General features: G+C 50.8%; 1 protein-coding gene across 3 annotated transcripts in view; it reads right to left on the bottom strand.

Annotated features, from left to right (window-relative positions):
* Positions 1-24,856, bottom strand: part of CAMK2A (calcium/calmodulin dependent protein kinase II alpha) — an 83,672-nt gene that overhangs the window by 22,220 nt on the left and 36,596 nt on the right. For all 3 annotated transcript variants that reach the window (XM_073355334.2, XM_073355335.2, XM_073355336.2), the window contains exons 3-12: positions 21,420-21,479; positions 13,482-13,536; positions 11,725-11,790; positions 9,959-10,031; positions 7,906-8,008; positions 6,160-6,243; positions 5,104-5,198; positions 4,163-4,285; positions 2,016-2,099; positions 127-169 (exon numbers count right to left, since the gene is read on the bottom strand). In XM_073355334.2, the coding sequence (XP_073211435.1) occupies positions 127-169; positions 2,016-2,099; positions 4,163-4,285; positions 5,104-5,198; positions 6,160-6,243; positions 7,906-8,008; positions 9,959-10,031; positions 11,725-11,790; positions 13,482-13,536; positions 21,420-21,479 (786 nt within the window). The remainder of the gene's footprint in view (positions 1-126; positions 170-2,015; positions 2,100-4,162; positions 4,286-5,103; positions 5,199-6,159; positions 6,244-7,905; positions 8,009-9,958; positions 10,032-11,724; positions 11,791-13,481; positions 13,537-21,419; positions 21,480-24,856) is intronic.

Genomic DNA, 24,856 nt, shown 5'->3' with positions numbered 1-24,856 from the left:
AAGGCTTCTGGGTTTGGCTGGCTTTTGTGAGTACAAATCAGCTCCCACCTAGCACCCGAAACCCAGTGTATACAATAAATGCAAAGCAACCGAGTAAAGAGCGTGAGGTGCCAAGACAACACCTACCAGAGAAATTCCGGGTTGCCAGCATCGTAGTGAGAATAGCTCCCTGAAATACACAAAAGGCAGAAAGGAAAGAGAGATCACTGTGCTCAGAGTCAGGTCCATCTGTTTGTCCTTCTTTTCAAAGGTATCCGGTGGAAAACAGAACCAGGTGGAGCTGGTGGGAGATTGCATGAATGGAGTCCAGAGATGATATTAACAGAAACAGAAACCAGTTTGTAGAAACAGGTCCTGGGTAGGGGTCCTACAATCCGAGTCTCTGGATGGTAATGGGAGGGACAGGATGATTTACAACCTTCTTGTGAAGACAATCTAGATCTCTCCCCTGGGGCTTTTTATGTGCCATGCAATGGCATCATTTCTCTGGCCCTGTGTTCCAAAGGCATCGAGACCAGACCAGCAGAGAGATTTCTATTGGGAGTTTCTGGGAAGTTTCCTTATCTTGAGATTTCTCTCAGAAATTCCCCCCACATCATCTGCCTTTCTGAGATTCTGCCAGAGTGAAAATGGCCAAAACGCCAGAACTCTGCTCACTCCAGTAACACACACTTTTACTTCTCAATAACAGCTTATTCTCCTGTACCTGCCTCCCTAACCACAGTCCCAGGGTTTCCACTGCAGGCCACTAAACTGCCTATACCCGTGAGATTAAAAGGAGTATCAGACATGCAGGGCCGTACTCTGATTTCAGATTAGTCTGTGTAAATTGTAACAAGTGGAATTACTCCAGATTGAAATGGGTGTAACAGAGGTCAGAATCAGGTTCAATGCTATTAAAGTAACTTCTTATACTAATTACAGCTGAGGGAGGGAATTGCCATCAAAACTAAACTTTGACCAAAAACAGGAAAAAAAAGTACTGCAAAAATGTTCGCCAGAAATGTTTTCCGTTTTCCAGTCGACTCTACTAGCTAGTCAAGTAGCATATAATGAGATTTGAGTAATTAGTTACAGTAACGGATTACTACTTAGAAGTGTAGACCTGAACTAATCTGATTACTTGCTGAGATGAACAGTAAATATAGATTATTGCCAGTTTCTTTTCTTGCCAATCTTGTTACCAGTCTGGAGCCACCTACTTTATGCTGCAAAGCCATCAGCCCTCCCAGGATAATGAAGGGCAGGGTAGATCCCTGCTTAGATTGGAGACCCCCATGAAACAGACGCCCATCTTGACAAATCCCTGGCTGGGATGATTTAGTTGGGGTTGGTCCTGCTTTGAACAGGGAGTTGGACTAGATGACCTCCTGAGGTCTCTTCCAACCCTAATCTTCTCTGATTCTATGAACAGTAATACGCTGCTGGAAGTTGGTGTTAATGACTCAGTATTCTTCCCAGTATGGAAAACCAAAGTTCTGACTCCTTCCGATCCCTCGAGATCCAATAGCACTTTTTGTAAGTATATTGAAGCGTTAGCCCCAACCGCTGGGTGACATCTCTACTTCAAGTATTTTGCCTACCTATAATTCCCCCGCTGTGGTGGGTAGCACTGCCATACACCATTAAAAGGGCTGCCCCCTAGTGGCAGATGTAGACACCCTGGAGCACTGTTCAGCTTTGGCATCCCTGTGGCTGAAAGGTGCTCTATATATGCCTATCACCGTTCCTACCCCAGGTGGGAATACGGATTTCCCAACTTGCTTGCAACACACCCAACAGATGACTTCCTCAAAATAACTAGCAACCCTGGTCAGACATCCTTTTGTGCCTGGTTTTTAATGTTCAGCCCCTCAGCTCAGCCTCTCCTTTCCCTGGCCAGTCTGGCTCCCCTGAAATCCAAACTCACAGAATAACACGGATTCCCACCCGGTGACACATCTCCTGTTCAGGAAAACAAACTCATCGTGGTTCCCAAAGGTACCTGGGCGGCGGGGATGGGCCCTGCGAATTACCTTTAACTTTCTTCTGGCGTTGAACTTCTTCAGGCAGTCCACTGTCTCTTGTCTGTGCATGCATGACGCCACGGTGGAGCGGTGCTAGAAGAGAGAAGGAGAGCCCGCTCAGTAGTGGAGGGAAGGGAGAAACCTGGAGACCCAAGGACCTGGGGAAGGGCACACATGTACACACACACTCTGTTGCTCTCACATGCACACATGCATGCAGTCTGGCTCTCCTGGCTGAGGCAGACGGCCTTTGCTGCATGCAGCTGCGTGGGCCTCTCTGGAAGCAGCAGATAAAACTTTAATGGGTAGCGTGAGTTAGCCACCCTCTTTGTTCATTTGTTTCTCGTTCTGCTGTGCAGTGGGCTGTAAATTAGCTTGCAGAGAGTTTAGCTACGCCCTGGGCTGACTGATTTGTCTGGATGATTAACACTGCAACCCCTTGCTGTGAAGGGATGTGATGAGAGGTCTCAGGCGTGGACTATATACCTGGCAGTGAGGCTAAGTTCATGGACGATTTATCACTTTGGTCGTTGATTAGACTTTTATGGGATGAAAGGTGTGTCAGTGAGTCTCAGGCTTTGGTACCTCTGCCATGGAAAGGAGCTCTGTTACTGGCCCCTGCCTGGGGGACTTTCCTGTTTCTAAGGCCTGGTCTACACTACACAGTTAGGTCAACGTAAGGCAGCTTACGCTGACGTAATTAGGTCAGCGTACGCACTATAGTCTTGTCCCGCTGATGTAAGTGCCCTGCTACACTGACATAATAACTCCACCTCCATGAGAGGTGTAGGACTTATGTCGGTGTAGTTAGGGCGAGGCAGTGTCTGTGTAGACACTGCGTTACTTACATCTACTTACAGGCTGTTGGCTGTCTTATCAGTTTCAGGGTTCCATGCTGGAGCTGTGAAATTGACAAGAAAGCTGGGCAGCTAGAGCCTGGCTGCCCTCACTCTTGGCGGGGACAGGGGAGGCGAGAAGCCTGGGCAGCTGCCCCCAGCTCCCGGCTGGGAGGTGAGAAGCCCAGGTGGCTGCCCCCCACTCTCACCTGGGTGTGGGGAGCTGAGAGACCGGGGGAGCAGCTGGGCTCCCAGCGAGGAGCTGCACAGAGCTCAGCCCCCCACACTACCCCTCTTCAGTTGGTGGAAGCACTCCTGGTTAGGACACGCACCACTGACAAGAGGGTAGTGTGGACGTCAGCCACCACTGGCTGTAAGTTGACCTAACATAGGTCAACTTACGTTCGTCTGTAGACATTCCCTAACTGTTGTTACAGCCCACACAATAGGGCCCTGTAGCCGGGAAGTAAGGGAGCATGTTGCAGATCTGAGATGAAGCATTAAAGATCCAGAAGACACTAGAGGAAGAGTATTTTTGCCATGTGAAGACAATATTATGACTATCAGAAACCTAGCTGTAAACAGAAGACAGCAGAAGAGAGTGCAGGGCAAGCTGGGGTTTGCATTTACACCAGAAGGTGCAGTGCAGGGAAGAAGAGGAGCAGCAGCGGGAGGAGGAGGAAGAAGGCATGGCACAGCCAGCAGCAATGGCAGAGCAGAGCTTAGAGATGATCTCTATGGTCAACGCTCTCAGGGAGCTGGGCAGGTGAGTCTGACATAGCTCCCCTCAAAGAGAGAAGGAATTCCCACCACCCTCCTGCAAAGGAGCCAAGAGCAGCAGGGTTCCAGCTGCCTGAGGCTCCTACAGGGGGGCGGGGGGTGAGACATTAATGAATTCACAGCATTTTTCTTGGTTTGGCTAAGATGGCACATTTCCTCCCATCACCAGGCTGTCTGGGCTCAAGCATTTAATGTGAGTTCGTATTAATGCTTCACTTGCGCTAAGGCTTAACGACACCTAAATGTCTCGTGCTGATTTAGATAAATGCCTGTCGCTGTATCAGAGGAGCGAGACCTGGGAGGAGGATTTCATTACACATCAGATAAACAGGCCACACCCAAGGCGATGCCTATTCACCAATATGCAAAGTGAGGTGCCTCATCATTTGCATAAAACTTCCCGATTTCTGGACCTTCATCCTTAACAGAAATGTTCCTGCATCACAGAACAGGCCACATCTCCCAGCTGCATGCTAAGCTGCCTGTCCTTCTACTGTCTGGCTAGCGCCCTGAGTAGCCCATCCTGTACGCCATGCTTACCGATATCCAGGGATGCTTCAGAGCCTCTGCTGCCGTGATACGCTTGGATGGGTTAATCGTTAACATCTTGTTGATGAGGTCTTTTGCTTCAGGAGTGACAGTATCCCACTCGGGTGAAGGGAACTGCAAAGGCAAAGGGGCCGGATGTGAGCGTGCTATCAGCAATGGCATCAGGGGCATTTCTGCTGCTGCCCAGCCCCCCAGATAAAGTTTGGCTCATTTCCACACACTACTCTTACAAAAGGATGAGCCTCTTCTCATGCTGGGAGGCTCTGGTGCGTTTTGGCCAAAGGGAGAGTGAACGGTTAGTTCTGCCAGCTCAGGGAGCGCGATGCCTGGAACAGTGGACACTAGGAGAAAGTCTATCCTCTACTGGAGAGGATCAGACCCTCTGTCGTTTTCCCCACTGTAGCCTGGAGTAGCAGCTTACAAAGAGAATATCAACTCTAACGCTGCTCTGTCGCATGGGAATTCTCCTTTGGCTCAGGTGGGGAGGGCTGAGGCAGAAAAGACTATGATCTTTGAGCTGATGACCCCAGCGTCAGTTAGATTGTCCGTAACTGTCCCCAACAGACACTTCAGAAGCAGCAACGGCTCCAAGAAGGACTCCGGAGGAAGATCTGTCCAAGCTTCCCCACAGCTGCCCTAGCCTTTTGGTGTTGTGCTGTTTCCTCAGGGGAAACCAAACCGCACACCTTCCTCTGCACGGCCTTGAAATAGGTGTGTTGGTGATTGGTGGATATGGTCTTCCCCATGGCCACTCACAAGCACAGAAGGAACGGTGCTGTTGGTTTCCTTCAAGCCAGCAACTGGTCTCAGCTACTGGTCCTATTTGTATAAAGAGTCAAAGTGATGACTTGGAGGCCAGATGGGTGCCGGAGAGAGGAGGAGAAGAGTGTGAGAGAGACGAGTGGAGAGGAGAGAAAAACAAAGCTACTCACATCATAGGCCCCGGCTTTGATCTGCTGGTAGAGTCGGTGTTGATCCTCATCCCAAAAGGGAGGATACCCAACCAACAGAATATAGAGAATGACTCCTGCACAAGAGAGGGATAGGAGCATATTATTATCAACCTCCATCAGGCGGAAGTGGGAGAGAGTTTAGATCACTGACTTAGGAGATCTGTATGGGCCCAAGTTCTGTGTTGGTCTAAATCACACACACACACACACACACAGAGTCATGATGCCTGTGCATGCAAATGACTGGTTAGACGCCATGCATGCGTGCAGCTCTCCGATCTGTGCACGCAGCCACAGCAACTGTGCACAAAAATGTAGGCCCACACTGTGCACAGGCCTCCTTGAAAAGAAGAGAAATCTGTTTCAATCTATGCCATGTGACATTCTGGCAGCCCAGACGGAGAGGAGTGCCTCTCCACCTGCCTGCACCGTGAAATCAATTTGAAGGTGAAACTTTTAATTAACTGGGTCACTGGTGCATTGTGCTCCAGATACATGAGGCCCACTGGGTTTGGCCTCACAGGCCACTGGCACGTCCCAGGGAGAGCGCTGGCTTTTCACGAAGTGCTGGCATTATGGAGAAAACTGCCACCCAGCAGCATTTTCAGAGTTGGTCTGCAAGGAAAGGAGTCACTGCTGGAGAGCAGCCTATTCCTGAGCCGTGGTCTCTCTCGTGACATGGGTGGCCTGGAAAGCCAGCATCACACGTTGCTAACACAGGGCCGCTCTAGCTTCACTGGTGGCTTAATGTTCAGAAGAATGTAGCTGTTCAAGACTTAAATTAACCGTACCGCGGTGCCGTCGGGTGCTAGGAGCAATGGCACATGGGCAGGGAAGATGTGGCTTACAGCATGGCAGGGGTACATTCTGATAGAGGCCGCCCTGGCCCCCACAGCTTCAGAATGAGCATGCTGAAATATACACGTCTCTGATACGCTGGTGGGTGTGGCATAGAATGTGGGAAATGAGATACTTGGCTGCTTCTTCCTTCTCCCAGATGTATCTGTCCTGTTTGCTCACCTCAGTCTGACTTACCACACGCCCACAGGTCCACAGCTTTGCCATAGGGATCCTTCCGGAGCACTTCTGGAGAAAGGTACCCTGGTGTGCCTGCAAAACCTAACAAACCAAACAAAGGCGCCGACTTCCTCAGTCCCCAGGGGGTGCTCGACCCCCTGCTCCCCCCGTCCCACCCTCACTCCATCCCAGCCCCATCCCTACTCCATCCCTTCCCCCAAGTCTCCACCCTGCCTCTTCCCGCCCCCGCCCTGCCCCACCACTTCCCACCCTGTTCCACACACTGTCCCCCACTCCTCCTGCTTCCCCCCAGCGCCTCCTGCACGCCGCTGAACAGCTGATCGGCAGCCGGCGGGCAGTGCTGGGGGGTGGGAGGGGCAGGCACGGATCTGCAGGGCTGCTGGTGGGTGCTGAGCATCCTTTTTTTCCCCCCGTGGGTGCTCCAGCCCCGGAGCACCCCTGGAGTCGGCGCCCCAGCCCCGGAGCACCCATGGAGTCAGCGCCTATGGAACCAAACCCAGACCACACTCAGTGATGTCAGCACTCGCCAGGAAGTACGGAGCACCCAAGAGCCGACTGCGAGACAAACGCGTGACTTGGGTCTTCTGCCGCAGTTAGTCCATTGAGAACGGCCGTAACAAAGATAATTGGCCATCCAGAGGGCCCACGCTCCCATGATCTGATTACAGGTCCTCAGAGTTCAGTGCCTGTTCATGAGGGGCTGTGAGTGCACTGGGTCAGATTATGCTTTAAGTTATATGGGTGTCAATCCAATGAGTCAACTGCATTGACGTGGGCGCAGTTACTCCAGATTGACACTGGTGTAACTGAAAAACCAATCTGTCCTGTGGTTAGGAAGTCCTGGCCTATTAGCAGCTAATCAGATGGGTTAAGGAAGGATAGGAAAATGAGTCATGCAAGGCACGGAGCCAGCCTGCTGAGCCGGATGCTGGCACAGCATTAGGAAAGAAGTCTTGGGTTGGCATCCTACACCTGCCTTCTCCCTTTGTATTCATCTCTACGTTGGCAGGTTTGCTTATGAAGATGTATGTGACACCCTCTTCTGCTGAGCATGTAGCCCACCCCATTACTGAGGCCTCATTGGGTTTCAAGCGTTGTCCAGAAGACCAGTTTTACACATCCTTTCCCAATTGTCCTGGAAGACGGAAGTATATGGGGATTGCAGCAGTGCAGCGAAGAGGCACTCAGCGACTTCAACATGGTGTAAGCCACCGGTGGACTGGGAGCACAGCGGAGGGGACACTGGCTGTGTACCCATCATGGAGTCATCATACCCTTAAAGTAGCTCCATGACTCAAGTTCCAGCTCTTCACATCCATTCATTGAATCCCCATTCAGTTACTTGACTTATATCTTGCCTGTGCACCTCTGGGACCCAAGGGTGTATTTTCCCAATGGAATAAAATGGGTTATCCCAAGTACACAGTAGGGTGGTTTCACCTTGGAGCCATGAAGGCTGCCAAAACAGCTGCTTTGCAAGAGACTAGTTGCCATGTAGCTGTTGTCAAGGTTCCACACCCTCCCCCATCCCTGCTGGCCCGGCTTTGCCTTGGGAGCTCAGTGGAAATTTTTTAACCCTTTGGTTAGATTCAGGGATAAATATTCAAGGTACCCGCGTTGCTCATGACATTAATAAAACATTCCTGGACAGTGGGGGGGAGGGGAGCTGTTTAGCCACACACATAGAAACAGGAAATGCAGAATGATCCCTCCTCAATCCCCCACCTGACCATTTCCACTCACCAAACCAAGCCTGCTGATCCGCTTCCACCTCAATGGCTAGGCCAAAGTCTGCCAGCTTGACCGCAGCTCCCTTCAGTTTGGATGCCAGCAGCAGGTTCTCTGGCTACAGGAGGAAGCAAGGGATAGAGAGCAAAAGAAAAAACAACCTCCTGACACTGTATTCAAACAACGGGGGCACAAGCAGGACCCCTTTCCTAGGGCTCTCTCTGACTGGCCATGGGAATGGCTATGGCCAGCAGAACTCCCAGTCCAGATTCAGGGTATGGGACTGTCCCCCATCAGACGCCAGCTGGGAGACACTTAACTGAGAAGCCCAGGGGGTTGCTGTGTTATACTTAGACAGTCCTAGACACAATGAGATTCCCTTAAAACTATTCTGCCCCACTGTGTGACATAGAAGGGAGCAGACCTGGAGGAGGTGGAAGAAGATGTAAGTTAGAATAAGTGGGTAGCCTGCCACCATTACCTTCTGACAGCCTCCTGTTAGTTGCTTTTCCTGCTGCATTCCTCTCTTCCAGGCCCTGGGCCTGTGAGTTACAGGTACACTAGCTTACATTGCCTTACACAGACTCATTGGGCCAAATTCAGGGGTCATGTGTAGATGGGGAGGTTACGTTACCAGTGGTAAGTGGATGTGAGTCTAAGAGAGTCTGAGGGAGTGGAACATTCAAGTCTGCATGGCTGAAAGGAGGAGTAACCTAGACCAGCTTAGGCTCCTTCGGACTACTTGCTGAATTTGGCCCCTTGCTTCTTCAGGGAAGGGGAAACAATCGTATGTGTTACAGATCAGAGGTTCCCTCACGGACAGCTCGCCCTGATCTCTTTTTCTCTCATAGAAACAAGAGGTGTCTTGGCCAGTAAAGCCCTCAGTGCTTATGTCCTTATTAATAGGGTTGGTGGCTGATGTTTGGGCTCCATCACTCCCTATGTTAGGGCTGATGAAGACATATGAATCCGGTTTCCACCTCCGCTGAGGCGCCCGACTCCGGGCTCCCTTTCAGTGGCAATGTTATTACATCTATTAGGGAGAGTGATAGTCTAGTTCTGCTCCTTCGACTGCATTAGCCAGCCTGGAATCAGGGCAGCTGGCTCAATAATCCCCAGACAAAGTGCGGGTGAACAAACTGATGACAGCACTGATTGATTCCCAGGTACTACCAGAGTTATTGCTGTCTTTGTAGGGAGAGACGACACTGGTTCAGACTTGGGAGTCACACTCCTCCAGCATTTGGGCCTGAATTAGGGAGGCATTTTGAGAGGAAGAGGTGGGATGAGCTTCCCCTTACAGGAGAGGCTGCTGGGCCGATCTGAGAAGAGCTCTCTCCAGTGAGAGAACATTATAGACCAGCATGTATTAAGCCAGAGCCTTAAAATCCCTCCTGGCCTGCAGGAAGGGAGGGTCTCTGCTGCAGGAGCTCAGTGTTACTGAATTGAATTCCCTGTATGGGACAGCTGGGGTTTTTGGGCTCCAAGACTATACCGGGATAATCAAGCCCTAAAGAACTTCCTGTTTCAGATGACATGAGACCATGGGTCATTTTTCTCCCCTGAACTGGAGGACGGGTTTGAGGAGGCCCAGGTGGGGACCTGAAGCTTCACAGTCACTTACCCATCTTCCAGCCACAGGGGACTGAATAGGTCTCCACGGAGCCCCCACCAATGGCCATCATGATGCACTCCCTCCAAACCTACCCATGTCTTCCTCTGGGGCTGATCTTGCTCCCTCCAGAGCAGGAGAAAGGCTTTTTTAAGCAGACCAGCTGCATCCTTCTGGAAGGAAAAGTTGACCTGACAAGGGACCTCCTCATTGTTCCCTTCACCCTTGAAAGTCATGAAGTCAGTGATGCCTCCTGAAGGCCTGACTTTGCTTTGTATCCTTGGCTTTTGGTAGCTCCCACAAGTCATTCTTCTCACAATGTTACAGGGGCACCAGACCTCCGCAGAGAAGGTTACAGCACAAGGGTTCTAAGGCCATCTCTCTCTTTATGATGTATATCCTGGAAGCACTGGCCATTACATGTATACGTGTAGGGAGTCTCACCACAGCTCTTACCTTTAGGTCCCGGTGCACCACGCCCATCTGGTGGCAATGCAGAACAGCTTCCAGGATCTGCTGAATGCAGTGGCTGGAGAGAGAAATCATACAAGTCACATCTGTGCTCTGGGAGAGCGGCAGAGATAGGGCTTCCTTAGGAGTTTCCCTTCACTTTTATCTCTTTTCATCACTTCCTACACTCCCCATCCCTTTTCCCACTAGCAGCCATACAGCATGGCTCAGAATCTCGCTCTACAGAGTCCCACGTAAGTGCTGCATGGAGAAAGGTAGAACAATCAAAACCTGATTGCCAATAAAACTCTCAGTTGGGGGTCATTGAATCATTCAGCCAGACTTAGTGAACAATACAAAAGGAGCACACAGGTTACCTTAGGAACTCTCATGGTTGTCAGAGGTAATGAGCTAAAACAATCCAAACAATTCCCATAGAAACAATGTGAGCGGCTGCATGGAGAACTTGATAATGGCAGTTGGTGAAATCAGGATGCCAGCCTGAGTTTGTGCGATAATATCAAGCAGAGCAGAAGAACTCATAAGACATAAAGCTTATGGTAACTCCAGCCCCATTTCCCTAGTCCTGACTTATGCTTGTAGGTCTCATCAGATCCATTTGTTATATACAGCTCATTAAATCACGCACACTCTGTTGAATGCATGAGAAAGAAAGAAAAAGAAATTCCAGGTGCCAAGAGGGGATTATAACTTTGATCACAAAGCATTTGTCTGCAAAACGAAAGGTCTTGATTTACATTTTTTGCAGGGTATTAATAGGTGGATTGGTTATAAGCGTATTCAGTGCACGCAGAACACTCAATAAAAAGCTCGCTCCAAACAAGGAAATAAAGAGAATGTTTTCATGCAGAAGCCTTGAATCGAAAGTTTACTGCATGGCTATGTTTACCTGAAGCTCGGTATTATTCCCAGTGTTTGGGATGGGTTAGACACCAGTAAAGAGAGGAAGGATTGTTTGGTGGTTAAGGGCACGGGAGACATGGGTTCTATTCAAAGATCTACCACAGAGTTCCTGTGGGGCCTTGAGCAAGTCACCTCATCTTTCCATGCCTGAATAAAATGAAGCTAATGTTTCCCTTCCTTTCAGGGCTGCTCTGAGGTTTAATTCATTAATATTTGCAAGGTGCTCCGATACACCAGTGATGAATGCCATCAATACACCTTTAAAATACATAAAAATAACTATTGCAACTGGTAAATGTCAAGAATTTAATTATCTCTACCATATTTTCCTAGGACTCCACAAGGTACTGGCACCCAGACCTCCTTGACTGGGATGCCAGTATGCTACTGGCCTCTCTTATCCCACACATTGGTGACTGAGGAGCGGGGCAGTCCAGCGGCTACCAGTCAGGCAGGTAGGTCGGACACTAACTACATTATAATCTGGGGCAAGGGGAATGCCTGTCTGTATTCACTTACAGCGGCCTGGGTTTGACTTTGGAGAATCGGCAGTGTGGTTACGCACAGAACCCTTGGCATGGAAAATGAGTTGGCTAGAATAAGCCACTTGCAGTGTCACATCGCGTCGAAAAGCAAGAGCAGCAGATCTCGGAGCACTGCTATAAAATCAGTATACAGTGTGGAGGAAACTGATGTTCTGATACTGTAAATAAAATAAATACAGGAGTCCCTGGCTGAGGCAGACTTCAAGCTCTTGGTGAGGGCTGGGCATCTCTGCCCTTCCATTGCCTGTCTGGGTACAGCAGCCAAGCCTTGCAGGATCATATTTGGTATGTTTCCATCCTCACCTGGCATCTGCTTCACTGTAGTATTCTCTGGCCACAATGTCCTCGAACAGCTCCCCACCCGTGACACTGTGAATGAAACAGACAAAGGAGAATGTCAGCTCGGGAAGCTCTACATGCCATCGAGCTGTGCGGATGTATACCAGCTGGCAATCTGGCCCATGGAAAGAATCGAAACACAACTGGACAAGCAGCTCAGCAGAGAGTGAGCCGGGGCAAGTGTGGCTGGGGGTGAACGGGTGCGTGGAACTGGTAGGTGACAGGCCTTAGGCACCTGGTAATTTTTTTTCCAGGCAAGAAGAGAACTGATTTCCCATTTTAACCCCTGTCCCAAGGGTGGATCCTGGGTTCAGGAACCGGTGTGCTAGTCTCTAAGGTGCCACAAGTCCTCCTTTTCTTTTTGCAAATACAGACTAACGCAGCTGCTGCTCTGAAACCTGTGCTGATATGTTTGAGCTTGGAGGGACTGGGGAGAGAAAGATGGAGGAATGGCTGCCGCTAATTCATTTCTCCCAGCTGATCAGTGCTTCTTTCCCACCTATGGGGGGAGCAGCATCCGAGAAATGGATCCTGTGACTGGAGGAGAGCGTGCTGGGAAATTGAACCAGTTCCATGCCACCAAAAGTACTAGACTCATCTAACCCACATGCATCTGCTGTGCTCCTGTACCTAGCAGGATGTCCTGAAGTTCCAGCGATTTCAGCATAACACCACTTAAACCTGGCAGCACATTCCATCCTTGAAGGGCTAACGGGTTCCCAAAGACCAGGGCTCTCTTTGCCTGATGTTACGTCCTTTCAAGCCGTCTGCAAGGGTGGGAGGGTGGTTCGTTTCCCATTGCAACGCAGCTCTCAGCCAGGCACTTGGAACGGCCAGCGAGAGCCCAGCAGTCTGGCAGAGCTGGACAGAGCTCACCAGTTCCTTTCTCAGAGGAGGCCACCAAGCAGCCATCAGACGGGCTGTCTTGGATCTGCTGATTTGGAGCGGGAAGGGGCTGGCATCTGAGCCATCCTGTCCCCCACCCCAGAAGGATCAGAGAGTGAAGGGGGTCTTTGGGAAGAGATCAGATCAGATGATCACAATGGTCCCACCTGGCCCTAAAATCTGTGCATTCACACACACTTCTGGACAGGCCCAGATCTTTATACCCTTCCAGCTCTCATTAAATTACGCTCTGCACTTTCCGCATGCTCTGGAAAGGACTGCACTTTCCGCATGCTCTGGAAAGGACTCGCCCCCTGCTTCCAGCAAACCCGTCAGAGTTCCAGTCCTTCCCTGGACTGCAAGGGAGGGGAACAGCCAAGAGCAACCAGGCAGGGGAGAGGAGGGCAAGGGGTGGAGGGGATGCACCATGCAAAGTAGAGCTTCTTAGCAATTACTTGGATGCAAAGCTCCTCTGTCTCCAAGGGGAAGGAACCAAAGCTGCTGCACAAGGTAGGGTCACTGACACAAGCAGGGAGCAGCGGTAGCATCTGGACCCCTAGGGAGGCTGCATTAAATATGCTAATTGTTGCTCTGAGAAGCCTGGAGGGCTGATCTGCATAGGACAGAGCTAATTCGACTACGGCTGGAAGCAGGCACAAAAGGGCCTCTCCAGCCTGCCCCGTTACTCTGTGCCTTCCCCTCTCCGTGGCAGTGGCTTCAGGCCCCGCAGAGAGGTCCCTCCTGGGCAGGAGTCAGGGGTGCGATGGCTTTGCATGGTGGCGGAATAACCTGGCCCTTGGGGCGGAGGATGAAACGCAAAGATCACCATTACTTACAGGTCAAATATCAGGTAGTGGTGGCCCTCCTCGGAGATGCTGTCATGCAGCCTCACTGCCGTGGAGACAAAAGGACAGTTAACCACAACGTCCTTCATACTCACAGACTTCTCTCGTTCCCGTATGCTCCCGTTTCCCTTTAGCAGCAAGAGTTCCACAGGGGATGGCAGAGGAACAGCAGGGGAGTCCCATAACCCGGAGCGTTTTCCTCCGACAGCCTTCCACTGCCTCGTGCTGCTCACTATTGCAACAGCTAAGCGGTGCTCTCACGGCCTTACCAGTGTCCCTCACACAACAGTGATTCCCCCAGCCCCAGGAGGTGCACGGGTTCAAGGTCATTTGCAAAACAAGGAGCTGTCTGTGGTTTGCACATAGTGCTCGTCCTTGGCTAAGGCCCTGGGCAGCTGCTTGGTTATCTCGGGCATCGAGCAGTATTTCAGCCACACACGCACTCACACACGCTTCTCTAATTCCCAGGATTAGGGTGGTTTAATCAAGAGGAATGCTGGACTGCAAAGGGAGCCCTGCCAAGGCAGCATTCTTGCAGACAGGGTTTCTCTGCTGCTGGGAATATGTTTTTCCTCTGTGACTTCCCTTTCTCCTGGGGGGCCCAGGTGGACCATATGGTGGGGTTGTCTAGGAGCAGCCATGGGACCCCTTTCTTATTAAACATCCCCCCTCTCCTCACCAGTACTGTTCTTTGACCAGAGACCTGAAATGGAAAGAGCAGCACCCTGTTGTAATGTCCAAAGAATAGCCTCTCCTGTCTGCTTCCAGGAGCTTGGGCTCTGGGCTAGTGGCTATTCCTGAGGAATCCATTCCAAGTGCTACACACGATTCAGGATGTGTAGGGACACAATGCTTTTGTAGCAGTGCTTAATTTGTGCCAGGGCTTGTCAGGGCTGAGCCCCGGCACCTCTTGCATTATAAATTAAGCTCTGTTTTGTAATATTGTTCTGTGCAGAACTCTAGTCAGACTGAATGCAGTCAAGAAACGGCTCACCTCTTCCTTAATTCAGAGTCTTGAGGGTCAATTCTGCTCTCAGTTACAAAGTTTGGCATTCCAATACTAGGTTGATAGAGATGGCACAGAAATAAGACGATTAGATAGATAGATAGATAGAATTAGAAGCAACCCCAATACAGTTGCACCAGTGAAAATACGAGCGTAATTTGGCCCTGGTTGTTTTGATTCACAGTCCCCTATGTCCCAGGATCCTACACCTTATTCTAGTGACATTTAGACTGTACATACAATACATTTAACCCTTTCTGCCTGTGTGTCTGTCACCTGGTCTCAGTACAATCAGGTAAGTCTCAATACTTTTGAAAATGATCTTTAGAAACTAGGGGTAAAAAGAAAAAAATTATACAAAAATGTGGGTTTTTTTAAATCCTATTTCTTGTTAAAATTGAGTGGAGTTTTAGCTACTCGCACTTTGATCACAGCTAATTTGGCCTCGGCTCATATGGAAATTTTCTTCATACTTTATGTTTACTGTCCTCGGGCTCATGGGATAGTGGGAGATAATACGCCCTAAGGCTATATCCAGCTCTGATTTTGAATGCAGATTCTTTGCATTCCTAGTGTTATTTTCCAGATTCAGTAAAACGTTCAGTTGTTAATATCACCCCCAACACACCAACGTGAAGAAAAGCTCAGCAGGCAGATCCAACGACTGATGGTGATTGCAGCTTGTGAACCAGGGTCCTGCTGGGAATGGGGAGCATGCATTGGAGGGTGTAGAATTTGGAGCAAAAGGGGATTTAAGCACCATTTTGTAATGGAAACAATATAAAGAAAGGCTAGGAAGGAATTGCTAGAGTTAAGAAAGCATATGCTCCCATGACCAGTGCTCAGACAACTCAGCTCCTCCAATGACCTTGTGCCCCAGTGCAGATGTATACAGTCATAGTCATCAAACCCACCAAGACCATGCTCCCCAATGGACACCCTCCAATTTGGGCAGTCAGGTGACATCCCCAATGAACAGTCACATCACTAGTGCTCACACCATCCTGTGCCCCAGGGCATGTAGAGAGCCACTTCCAAGACCTCCGATGGAGAACAGTCAGGGGGTTCTTGGAACAGCGATTGGGTTCGCTTTGCCTGCAGTCATGTATTTATTAGTCCAGCTCTTTAGATGCTCATTGCACAGAGCTGCAATTCAGAAGCCACTACCTACTTGTTCTCTTTGTTGTTTTTTGCCTGTGTTCTCTCCAGAAGAAGGCTGTCACCTGCTTCGACATCCTTTCACCTTCAGTCTCCTCTCAAAGGGACGACTTGAGTCACCACTATCATCACTGCCCAGGAAGACAATGACCCACCAATGCTGATGTCTTGCTGCGAGGCAGAGTCCTCCAGGAGGTTTATTGTTGTATTTTCATTAATAATTATGAAGAGAAAGGAAAAGGCTTGTCATGCCTGAGTGGGTCTTTGCTCACAGTCCCTTTTGTGGAGCTGATCTGAGCCATGGCTGTTAGTCTAATTTATTAGTATTTCCCCCTTTCACATTGCTGGTTTATGTATTCATCCTCCGATGCTCAGAGACCTGCAGTCATCCAGTTATTCTCATGCTTAGTTACGACTTTTCTGTCTTCCTGTGATGGCCACGTGGGTCAAGAGAGAAACATCAAGTACATAAAAGGTTGTTACAAGGAGGAGAGTGAAAAAATGTTCCCCTTAGCCTCTGAGGATAGGACAAGAAGCAATGGGCTTAAATTGCAGCAAGGTCACTTTAGGTTTGACATTAGGAAAGACTTCCTAACTGTCAGGTTGGTTAAGCACTGGAATAAATTGCTTAGGGAGGTTGTGGAATCTCCATCATTGGAGATTTTTAAGAGCAGGTTAGACAAACACCTGTCAGGGATGGTTTAGATAATACTTAGTTCTGCCATGAGTGCAGGGGACTGGACTAGATGACCTCTCAAGATCCCTGCCAGTCCTATGATTCTATGATCCCCTCCTGTTCCATGAAGAAGGTATCCGATTCCTGTGAGGATCCTCGATGCATGTCTTGGGGAAACAATCAGTGACAGGAGCCATGCCAAGGATCTGTACAGCCGGAGGGCTGGACGGCAACAGAGGCCTGGAGTTTCACACAGGGCCTCAGAACTGAATGAATTCAAAACCTGAAAGTGAAATTCAATTGACACTGCCCTGGTTTGCTCAGCGTGGGGGTCACTGCCACTTGAAACCCCCAGGTTCCTCCAGGATTCCATCCCAAACCAGAAATTCACCCAGTGTCACTCAAACCTAGGCCCAGGCTACTCCGAACTGCTCCAAATCTGTGGGTTTGGTTACGGAAGTACTGCACAAAGCTTTGCCCTCAGGGATGTTCAGCAGCCATGCTGGGGGTCATGAAGGCTTAAAGCCTCCCATGCCCACCTACATACCACAGCCTCCTTCAAGCCTCCATCCTAGTCTCGGCCACCCCTAGCCACAATGTGTGCAATGGTTCGAACTTGTATAGCTTGCCACCTGGGAATGCTTTATGTGCCTGGATATTGACCACCACCAGTAACTGCAGAGTCTGCCGTGTCCATGGGGGATGATGTCAGTGAGAAGTTGCCACAGGGAATGAATGAGAACCCTGCTAAGGGGCCCACATCTCATCAAAAAGGATTTTCCACCTCTCTCTTTTCCTGTGGGATCCAAAAGAATTGCACGTTATGGGTGTGGCCCCTGAGGACTAAGGACTGTTAGAATTATTCAGGGGTAGGGGAGGATCTGACCTGTTATTTACGAAGGAGCTCCAACATCTACCAGAATTAGAGATGGGTCAGATAAAACCCTCAAATCTGGACTCCCCTGAGCAGTAGGGAAGCTGAGATCTGGATCCATGTCATGCAGCTGGTTCCCATCTCTAGAATGGGCCAAAGCAACATGCTAGACCTAAACAGCTTCAAACGTTGGACCTTTGGATCCATCTCTAATTAAAACAGGAGGGGATGGTCCAACCCAGTGGAAACGCCCCAGTCCCTCCTGCGGTGCATCCCCCCTGGAGAGGTAGTAGTGTCCCGCAGCCCATGGCTCTGGCTTCTGCCAGGAAACTGGGCTCCACTGCAGACTGGCTTTCCTTGCATTCCTGATGGCATTGATTCTTCTTTCTCCTCTTTAATTCCAGTCTGCAGCATTCTAGTTCATGCCAGATCATCAGTGGGTAATTAGGCCTGTTTGTGCTGCAGTCAGGGGAAGCTGTGCTCCCAAGTTTCCAGGCAGCAGTGAACAGTGGGGGTGCGAGGGGCGGGGAGAGAAGTGCCTTGTGGGTATAAATAGCAACCAGATTGGTTTCATTAGCATCTTGCTCTGTTAACCCTTTCCAGCCCAGCGCTCCCTGCACCAAGGCCAGCGGTGCGCGTCAGGAGTGCACGCCAAGGATGAGTGGTGAATAAAAAGGAGACAAGACTTGTGAAGACCAATCTGCAGCCTACACTGCCCTCAAAATGCAGGGGGTCTGGAAGACCTGTGAAGCCAATGCTAAAACTCCCATTCACTTCAGTGGGAGTGGGGCCTGGCCCAGAGAGCATATGGCACAGCAGCTCTACGCCACTCGAGCTTATGCTGTTGAGAGGCTGATTCAACGGATTGGCCCATCCAGTTACTGATTATCTGTGCTATGGGGTGCTGGCGAGAGGGGGAGGAGAGGGCTGCATCAGACCAGCTCCCTCTTGCACCCTTCCCCCATTCACTTGCTTGCCATCCTTGCCACTTTGCAGCAGTCACCTGCTGCCGTGATGGACACTCGTGTTTCCCATCGGAGGAAGCTTCCCGGAGTTCCGTTGCTGTCCATCGGGGAGTGCACCATGTGCTCTGACTTGGACTGTTTCTTACTCCCATGACTGGGCTGATCCCTGTACATGGAGCCTGTTACTGGAAGGTTCCCGTGCCCTGACATCAGCAAACGACATGCCTGCAGGTGCTCCCCCTCCCCCGCTGAGCAGTGGGCACCCTGCAGGTGTCGGGGTGGACTGCTAGGGATGCCTGGTCTCAGGGCAGCTTTTGACAGACCTTTCCCCCCCTGCTAACGGGGCGTGGATCTGAACTAGAGAAGAGGAGGAGGAGGAGGAGAAGATGAAGATGATGACTGGCCAGAGATGAGGACTCACGGGCCTGCCCCCTGCCGGGCAGTGGCTTGTGGAGATAAGGGAATCTGCATCTATTAGCAGGAGAAATGCTGTGTTTCCTGTATGAACTTGTACCTGCCTGGCAGTGACAGGCTCATTCCCTGGCCATCTTCTTATAAATGCCCATGGGGTCATTTTAGTTTCCAGAAGGTAGGTGCTCAGCGCAGAATGCTGGCTAGCTGTGCCCAGGACAGAGTAGCAAACCTTTGGCAAGGGGAAACTTCCCTTTCTCTGTGGTCTGTCCTGTGCAAAGGGGCCAGGAAAACGCTCTCTTTGTCCTAGGGTTGCCAGCCCTCCAGGATTGTCCTGGGGTCTCCAGGAATTAAAGACTAATTTTTAATTAAAGATTATGTCGTGTGATGAAATCTTCAGGGATTCATCCAACCAAAGTTGGCAACCCTACTTTGTCCCTGCCCCCAGATTAATTGCGTGAATGACACTTTGCACGCCTCGGGCGCTTGCCACTGGAGGACCTCAAAGTACTCTAATGAATCCAGCCTCCCAGCATCCCTGGGAGGGAGGCAGATATTGTCATCCCCATTGTACAGGTCAGGAGTGAGGAGGCATGAAGAAGCACAGGTCACTTGCTCTGTGACTAAAGCGGGGAAGTGAATCTAGTGGCAATCACCTGTTCTAACTACTTACACACAGGAGCCCTGATCTGTTCCATTAGGTGCTGAGTCCAGCTATGTAATAACTGTGATGGCTTTGTCTTCTCTGTCCTGCACCTTTCATCTTTCCTGGAAGTGGAGAGAGCAGCCTGTGTGTCCTGCAAGCTCTATGCAGGGATCAGACAGTTCACCGCGCTCTTGCCGGCAGACTTTACAAGAAAGAACAAAAGTGTGGTTTCCCATACGATACTCCTTTCTTTGAGCAGGGAAAAGCACAGCACCCTCCACCTCTGGGGGCTGCGCTCTCTCTCATTTCCAGCCCCAGAGAGCCTGGGAGAGATTTGGAGGCTGTGTCACTTAGGAGATGCCAGGGTGGCAAAGATTAGTTGTTAAGGAGCGAAATGCCAGGGAAATTGGCAGCATTGCTGCGATGGCCATCACCTTTCCCTCCCTCCCTCTCTCTGCTCTGCCCCCCAGATTCTCGCACTGCTTGGCTGACGCCCCTTCTCATCCCTCTCCCGTTTGCCTTCCCTTTGCCCAGGAGCGTTGTTCCAGCTGGAACGAGGGGGAGCAAATGCCTCTGTTGTCACGGCAACAGCTTGGTCCAGCGTGGTCTGTGACTCGAGCTGATGCGGAGACGACCTGACGCTGCTGCACTGGCTATTTGCCTGAGACAGATTGAAGCTGACAGGCTCTTTATGAGCTGAAATATTTATGAAGCAGGCACCGTGTGTGTATGCATGTGTGGGGGGGGCGGGGGGGCAGTTCCAGGCAGAGCAGACAGCGCAGGGCAGATGGAGTCTGGTCAGCGTGGGCTCACCCACGGGACTGACTTTCTGCTGCCACTTACTGTCTCCCCCTCACCGTGGTGTGCCACAGAACTGCGGTGAGCACGGCATGACGATGTGATTTGCCAGACAGGTGCCTTGGGAGGCACTGGGGAGGGGGCGGACAGGTGAGCGCGCGAACCCAGACCGGCCACGGCTTGCAGCGCTCCGCATTCTGTGGCCGACGCTTCAGTGCGTGGCTTGTTCCAGCGGCCCTCCCCACCCGGACAGCGGCCGACTTCACCTCGGCCCGGACAGGGAAAGCCAGGCAGCAGCTAGACACGCCGGGGGAAGCCCCAGTTTGGAAGGAAGCTGGCTCCATCTCAGCACGGTGGGCCGCTCTGGGGGGGATACCATTGCGGAGCACCTGCTCCCGGCGTCGCAAGCCATTTCCTTTTCAACATGGTGCAAAAACCCACCGACGCTCCTGCCTGGGGGCAGAGTCCCCATGGGAGAGAAGGCTTTCCCTAGCTCCCGCCCTGAGAGCCACGGGCCTTGCTCACCACGTTCCCCGCTGAGTGGGGATCTTCCTCTGGCACAGCCAGCATCAGCTTGGGCTCTGGGAGAATGGTGAAAGCGACAGATTGAATCAGCATCACTGACAGGGCTTGGGGCTGGGTTTTTCCCCCCTCTCTCTCTCTCTCTCTTCTCCTGGCCTATTTCTGTCTTTCCCAGAGGCTCAGGAGTTTTCCTGGAACAGCTTTTCTGAAGGAGGCTACCATCAAGATGGACGTTTGATGGGAAAGCCCCCACCCCCCGTTTCATGTCACCCGCCTCCGCAGCCCCCACCCCTTCGCTGGTCCCTGATGGGATCTGCTCTCCCTTTGGAGAGCCCTGAGGAAAGGAGCACCTGGGCAGTGGGAGGTGGGGAGGGGGTAAAAATGGAAGCACTGCCCACTTAATGGCATGCTCCTGCTTCTCCTTATGTGGCCAAGTGCTATGCACAGGGCCCAATCCAAAGTCAATGGGAAGCTGTCCGTTGATTTCAGTGGACTTTGGATCACACCCTTAGACCTCATTGGAGGAAGTCACCCCACCGAGCCAGCCACTGAACGTTCATGTCCCATAGGGAGCAACTGCTGGCCTCTGGGAATTAAGGCCCTTGGCACCTTGTTCTCTTGTCACTTACAAAGGTCTCCTACTCCAGTTGCACTGACCTCAGGGGAGCCATTCCTGACTGGCACAGCATGAGTGAGAGGAGAACAGGCTTTTGCCCCTCAGGTACGCCTTTCAATACCGACAGAGGCCTCAGCTTGTCCAGCCTCTCTCAGTGGGAAGTGGAGGTGGGTGCAGGGTATGACTGGAAGGAAAGGAATGCAGAGGGGTTCCCGCTCCCCACACACACACGTCCCCAGCATGGAGAAAGACCCTACCTATGTTTGGATGCTTCAGAAGACGGCAGATCCGAGCTTCTCGCTCCAGCTTCTGGTGATCTGGAAAGAAACAAGTCACAAGTCAAGGTTGAGGGAAAGGTCATGCAGGTTCCCTTCATCAGGAGACATGGCTATGGCCAAACCCGCCTCCACTTCCTCTCAGGCTCTAGAAAATACAAAGGCTCCTGGTGGGACTTGATGCTGCCCATGCAGGGGACCCCAGCGGCATTCTAGGAGGCTGTTGGGGGGAACCAGTCACTTTTACCCTTTAGGAACAGGGTTGAGGATATTCTTCAACACCAAGAGGATCTGACATATGTATATTTCAGCCAGGATATCCTTGAGGAGCACACCCCCAGGCTAACCTCACAAGACCCTGTATCACTTTTAAATGAGATACAGGGCCTACCATGCCTCCTCATGGATAGCCTTCTGCCTCTGTCCCCACCAGCCTGTCTCTGCCCCAGGCTCCTTGCCCCAGTCTCTCCCCATGGCTTCTCATCCCAGTTTCCTTTCCTAGCTAATCCCAGTCTCACACACTGAGCTCCTTGTCCACCCATCACGGTTACCCATCTCCGCCCAGGTCCTCAGGTTCCTCGTCCCTCTGTCCTTCCCCAGCCAGCCCCAGTCTTCCCCATTCCAGGCTCCCCATCAGATCTCAGTTTTGCATTCACTCCATTCCCAGTTCTGGTATCCTCACCAGTCTCAGTCCCAGCTTCTCATCTGATCTAAGTCCCACCCCACCCCCAAGACTGGCTCCGAGTCCCGTCCCCCCCCGGCCATTTCCCACCCTGGCTTCCAGTCCCAGTCTCCTTGCTGAGACCATCCCAGCCCCCACCCAACTCCCAGACCCCGCCTCCCTCCCCATCCAGCTCTTGTCCCCCCTGCATTTGAATCAGGCTCCCTCCTCCTTCCCCTCCTCACTGCCTGGGTGCCAGCATAGGTGAGACTCTCTGCTCTCAGTTCTGGAGCCCAGCACCACAGCAGCCTGCAGCAGCCCAGAGGAGCAATTGCAGGGAAAGTCCTGCTTTGGTCCTGCAGCCCCAGGCTGGTGCATCCTTGGTAGCTCTGTGGAGCTGGCAGTCCGGTCAGCAGGTAGGAGCTGGGTGGGGATGAAGCGTGCTCAGGGCAGATAGAATCTTCAGAGAATTTAGCTGCCAAGCTCTAACAAGTCTCTACTGAGCATGTGCAAACTGAGATTTTGCAACAGTTTATAACTTGTTCCGATTTGGCCAGTTTCCCCCTTGATAACAGCAAAAGGCACATTCTTGACATCAGGGTGACCTCTCTGTCCAATCTCAAGCCCTCTCTCCACAGCATGGAGACGCTAGTGCTTTTCACCTAAACGGCTGTAAGAACTTTTTAAGCTGGGCAACGCGATGTATTTTCCCCTAAACTAGTTCTTGAAAATGGCTGAACCATTTCCATGAAGCCCCCCCACCCCCAAAAATCAGCCTAAGGCAGACACACACCATCAAAAATGTCAGCGCTAATGGTTAGAATTTGGCAAAGTTACAAAGCAACAGAAAATGGGCTCTTATAATGGGAAATGACAGACAATCTGCCTCTCTCTTTTTTCAGCCTCTCTTTTTTGTTTTGTTTTTTTGTCCTGCCCATTCTCTGCTCCTCTTTTCACTGGATTTGTTTCTTCTTTTCTCCTATAACCCCTGGTGCGTGCGTGTGTGTGTGTCTCTCTCTCTCACTCAGGAAAAACACAAACCTCATATGGTGGAATTTTGGAATGCAAGATGTACAGAATTAGGCAGCCTGCATTCTCCCATCCCTAGCGGACAGAGTGTGTTTTGATGTGACGAGAAGATCAGGGACAACAATCTCACACTGCACCAGAGGTGCCATTAACATCAGACTCTTAAGCTCCAGCAGACCATTTACTGCTGTGTGCTTGTGAGCACAGGACCAGCCTCTCCCTATCTCTCCAACATCTCTTTCAGTCTCTCTCCAACACGTGCATGTTGACACAAACTGCAATCTAATTCTCCTCTAGCGTCCTTCGGCCCTGATAGTGCTCTGCAGTAACACTGTTGAGGAGCATGACTCAGGCGCTAACATAGACACACATGAACCACCGCGAGAACATCTCACCCCGTTAAGGTACCCTGTGTTCAGTGAGCATCTCATTCCACCCAGGCTGCTGCATACGGCTTCCCTTTCCCAACTTCTCTTCCCTTCTCAACACCACTTCAAATATACCTGGTTCAGGAATTCCTGGCCTCACAGTTATTCCTGAACTTTGCAGTTCTTTGAAATCCAGTACAGGGAACCAGATCCAAATGGCTCCTGTGTTCCGTTCTGGGATGTTCTGAAGTGATTTTGTGTTTTTTCCTCTGCATTTTACTGCCTTCTCAGTCCATGAAATGGACTTCCTGGGAAGAGACACGTTCCCACAGCAACCATTTGTGAATGTATTTCATGGTATCAGGCACTAAGCAGCAGCAAGAAGAAACAGGGTTATTATTAGAGCTGGGCAAACCTCAGCCATGACTATTGCCATCCTGGTTCACCCCCTGGAGTTTAACTTTTGAGTTTCAGTGAATCCTGCCTGTCAGACTCCCATGCAAGATCCTCACCAATTCCTCTCTGCTCCTGGTGTTTATACCCTTCCAATATTTGTAGACTATTATATGTCTCCCCTTTAGCCATTGCTTTACTAAACTATACAAGTTTAGTTCTCGGAGTCTTCGCTCAGAATTCCTCCCCCATAGGCCCCTTGTACTTCTTGCTTATCTCTCAACTCATAGACTCAAAGACTTCAAGGCCAGAAGGGTCCATCACGATCATTTAGTTTGACCTCCTGCATGTTGCAGGCCACAGAACCTTGCCCACCCACTCCTGTAATAGACCCGTAACCTCTGGCTGAGTTACCGAACTCATAAAATCTCTCCATTTCATCAACTTCTTTCCAATTATGTGGTGGCCAGACAGTAATGCATAGTCACATCACTTAATGCACTGCAGGAATGGGCTCATATACTCTGGTGATATGCACAATATAAAAATCTACACAGAATAGAGCAGAACAGAGCATTCCAGGTGCAGTCACAGAAGGCCTGTACAGAGACAATCCACACTACTCCCTGGGATACTTTTGTATGTACAGTCCAGAGCCACAGTAAACTTTTTCATGGTCTTTTTCAGCACAGCCAGTGAATTGCCCTGAGAAGCACATTCCCACTGGCTTTTCATAGATTCATAGATTTTTAAGGCCAAAGGGAAACGTTACAGTCATCCTTGTCTGATCTCCTGTACAACACAGGCGAGAGAAGTTCACACTGTTATTGTTTGGGTCAGTCTGAGCTAGTTCCTCTTCCCTCTGTCCACCTGGGCTCTCCGTTATCAGGCATCACTCATTGAGGGTGTCTGCCACGCCATGTCACGGAGGAAGTAGCCAGCACTTCCCCGGCACATGTGGCAAGAGA

Source organism: Lepidochelys kempii, chromosome 8 (assembly GCF_965140285.1).
Source record: "Lepidochelys kempii isolate rLepKem1 chromosome 8, rLepKem1.hap1, whole genome shotgun sequence".
NCBI lineage: Eukaryota > Metazoa > Chordata > Testudines > Cheloniidae > Lepidochelys > Lepidochelys kempii.
This window is presented reverse-complemented; position numbering and strand designations above follow the sequence as displayed.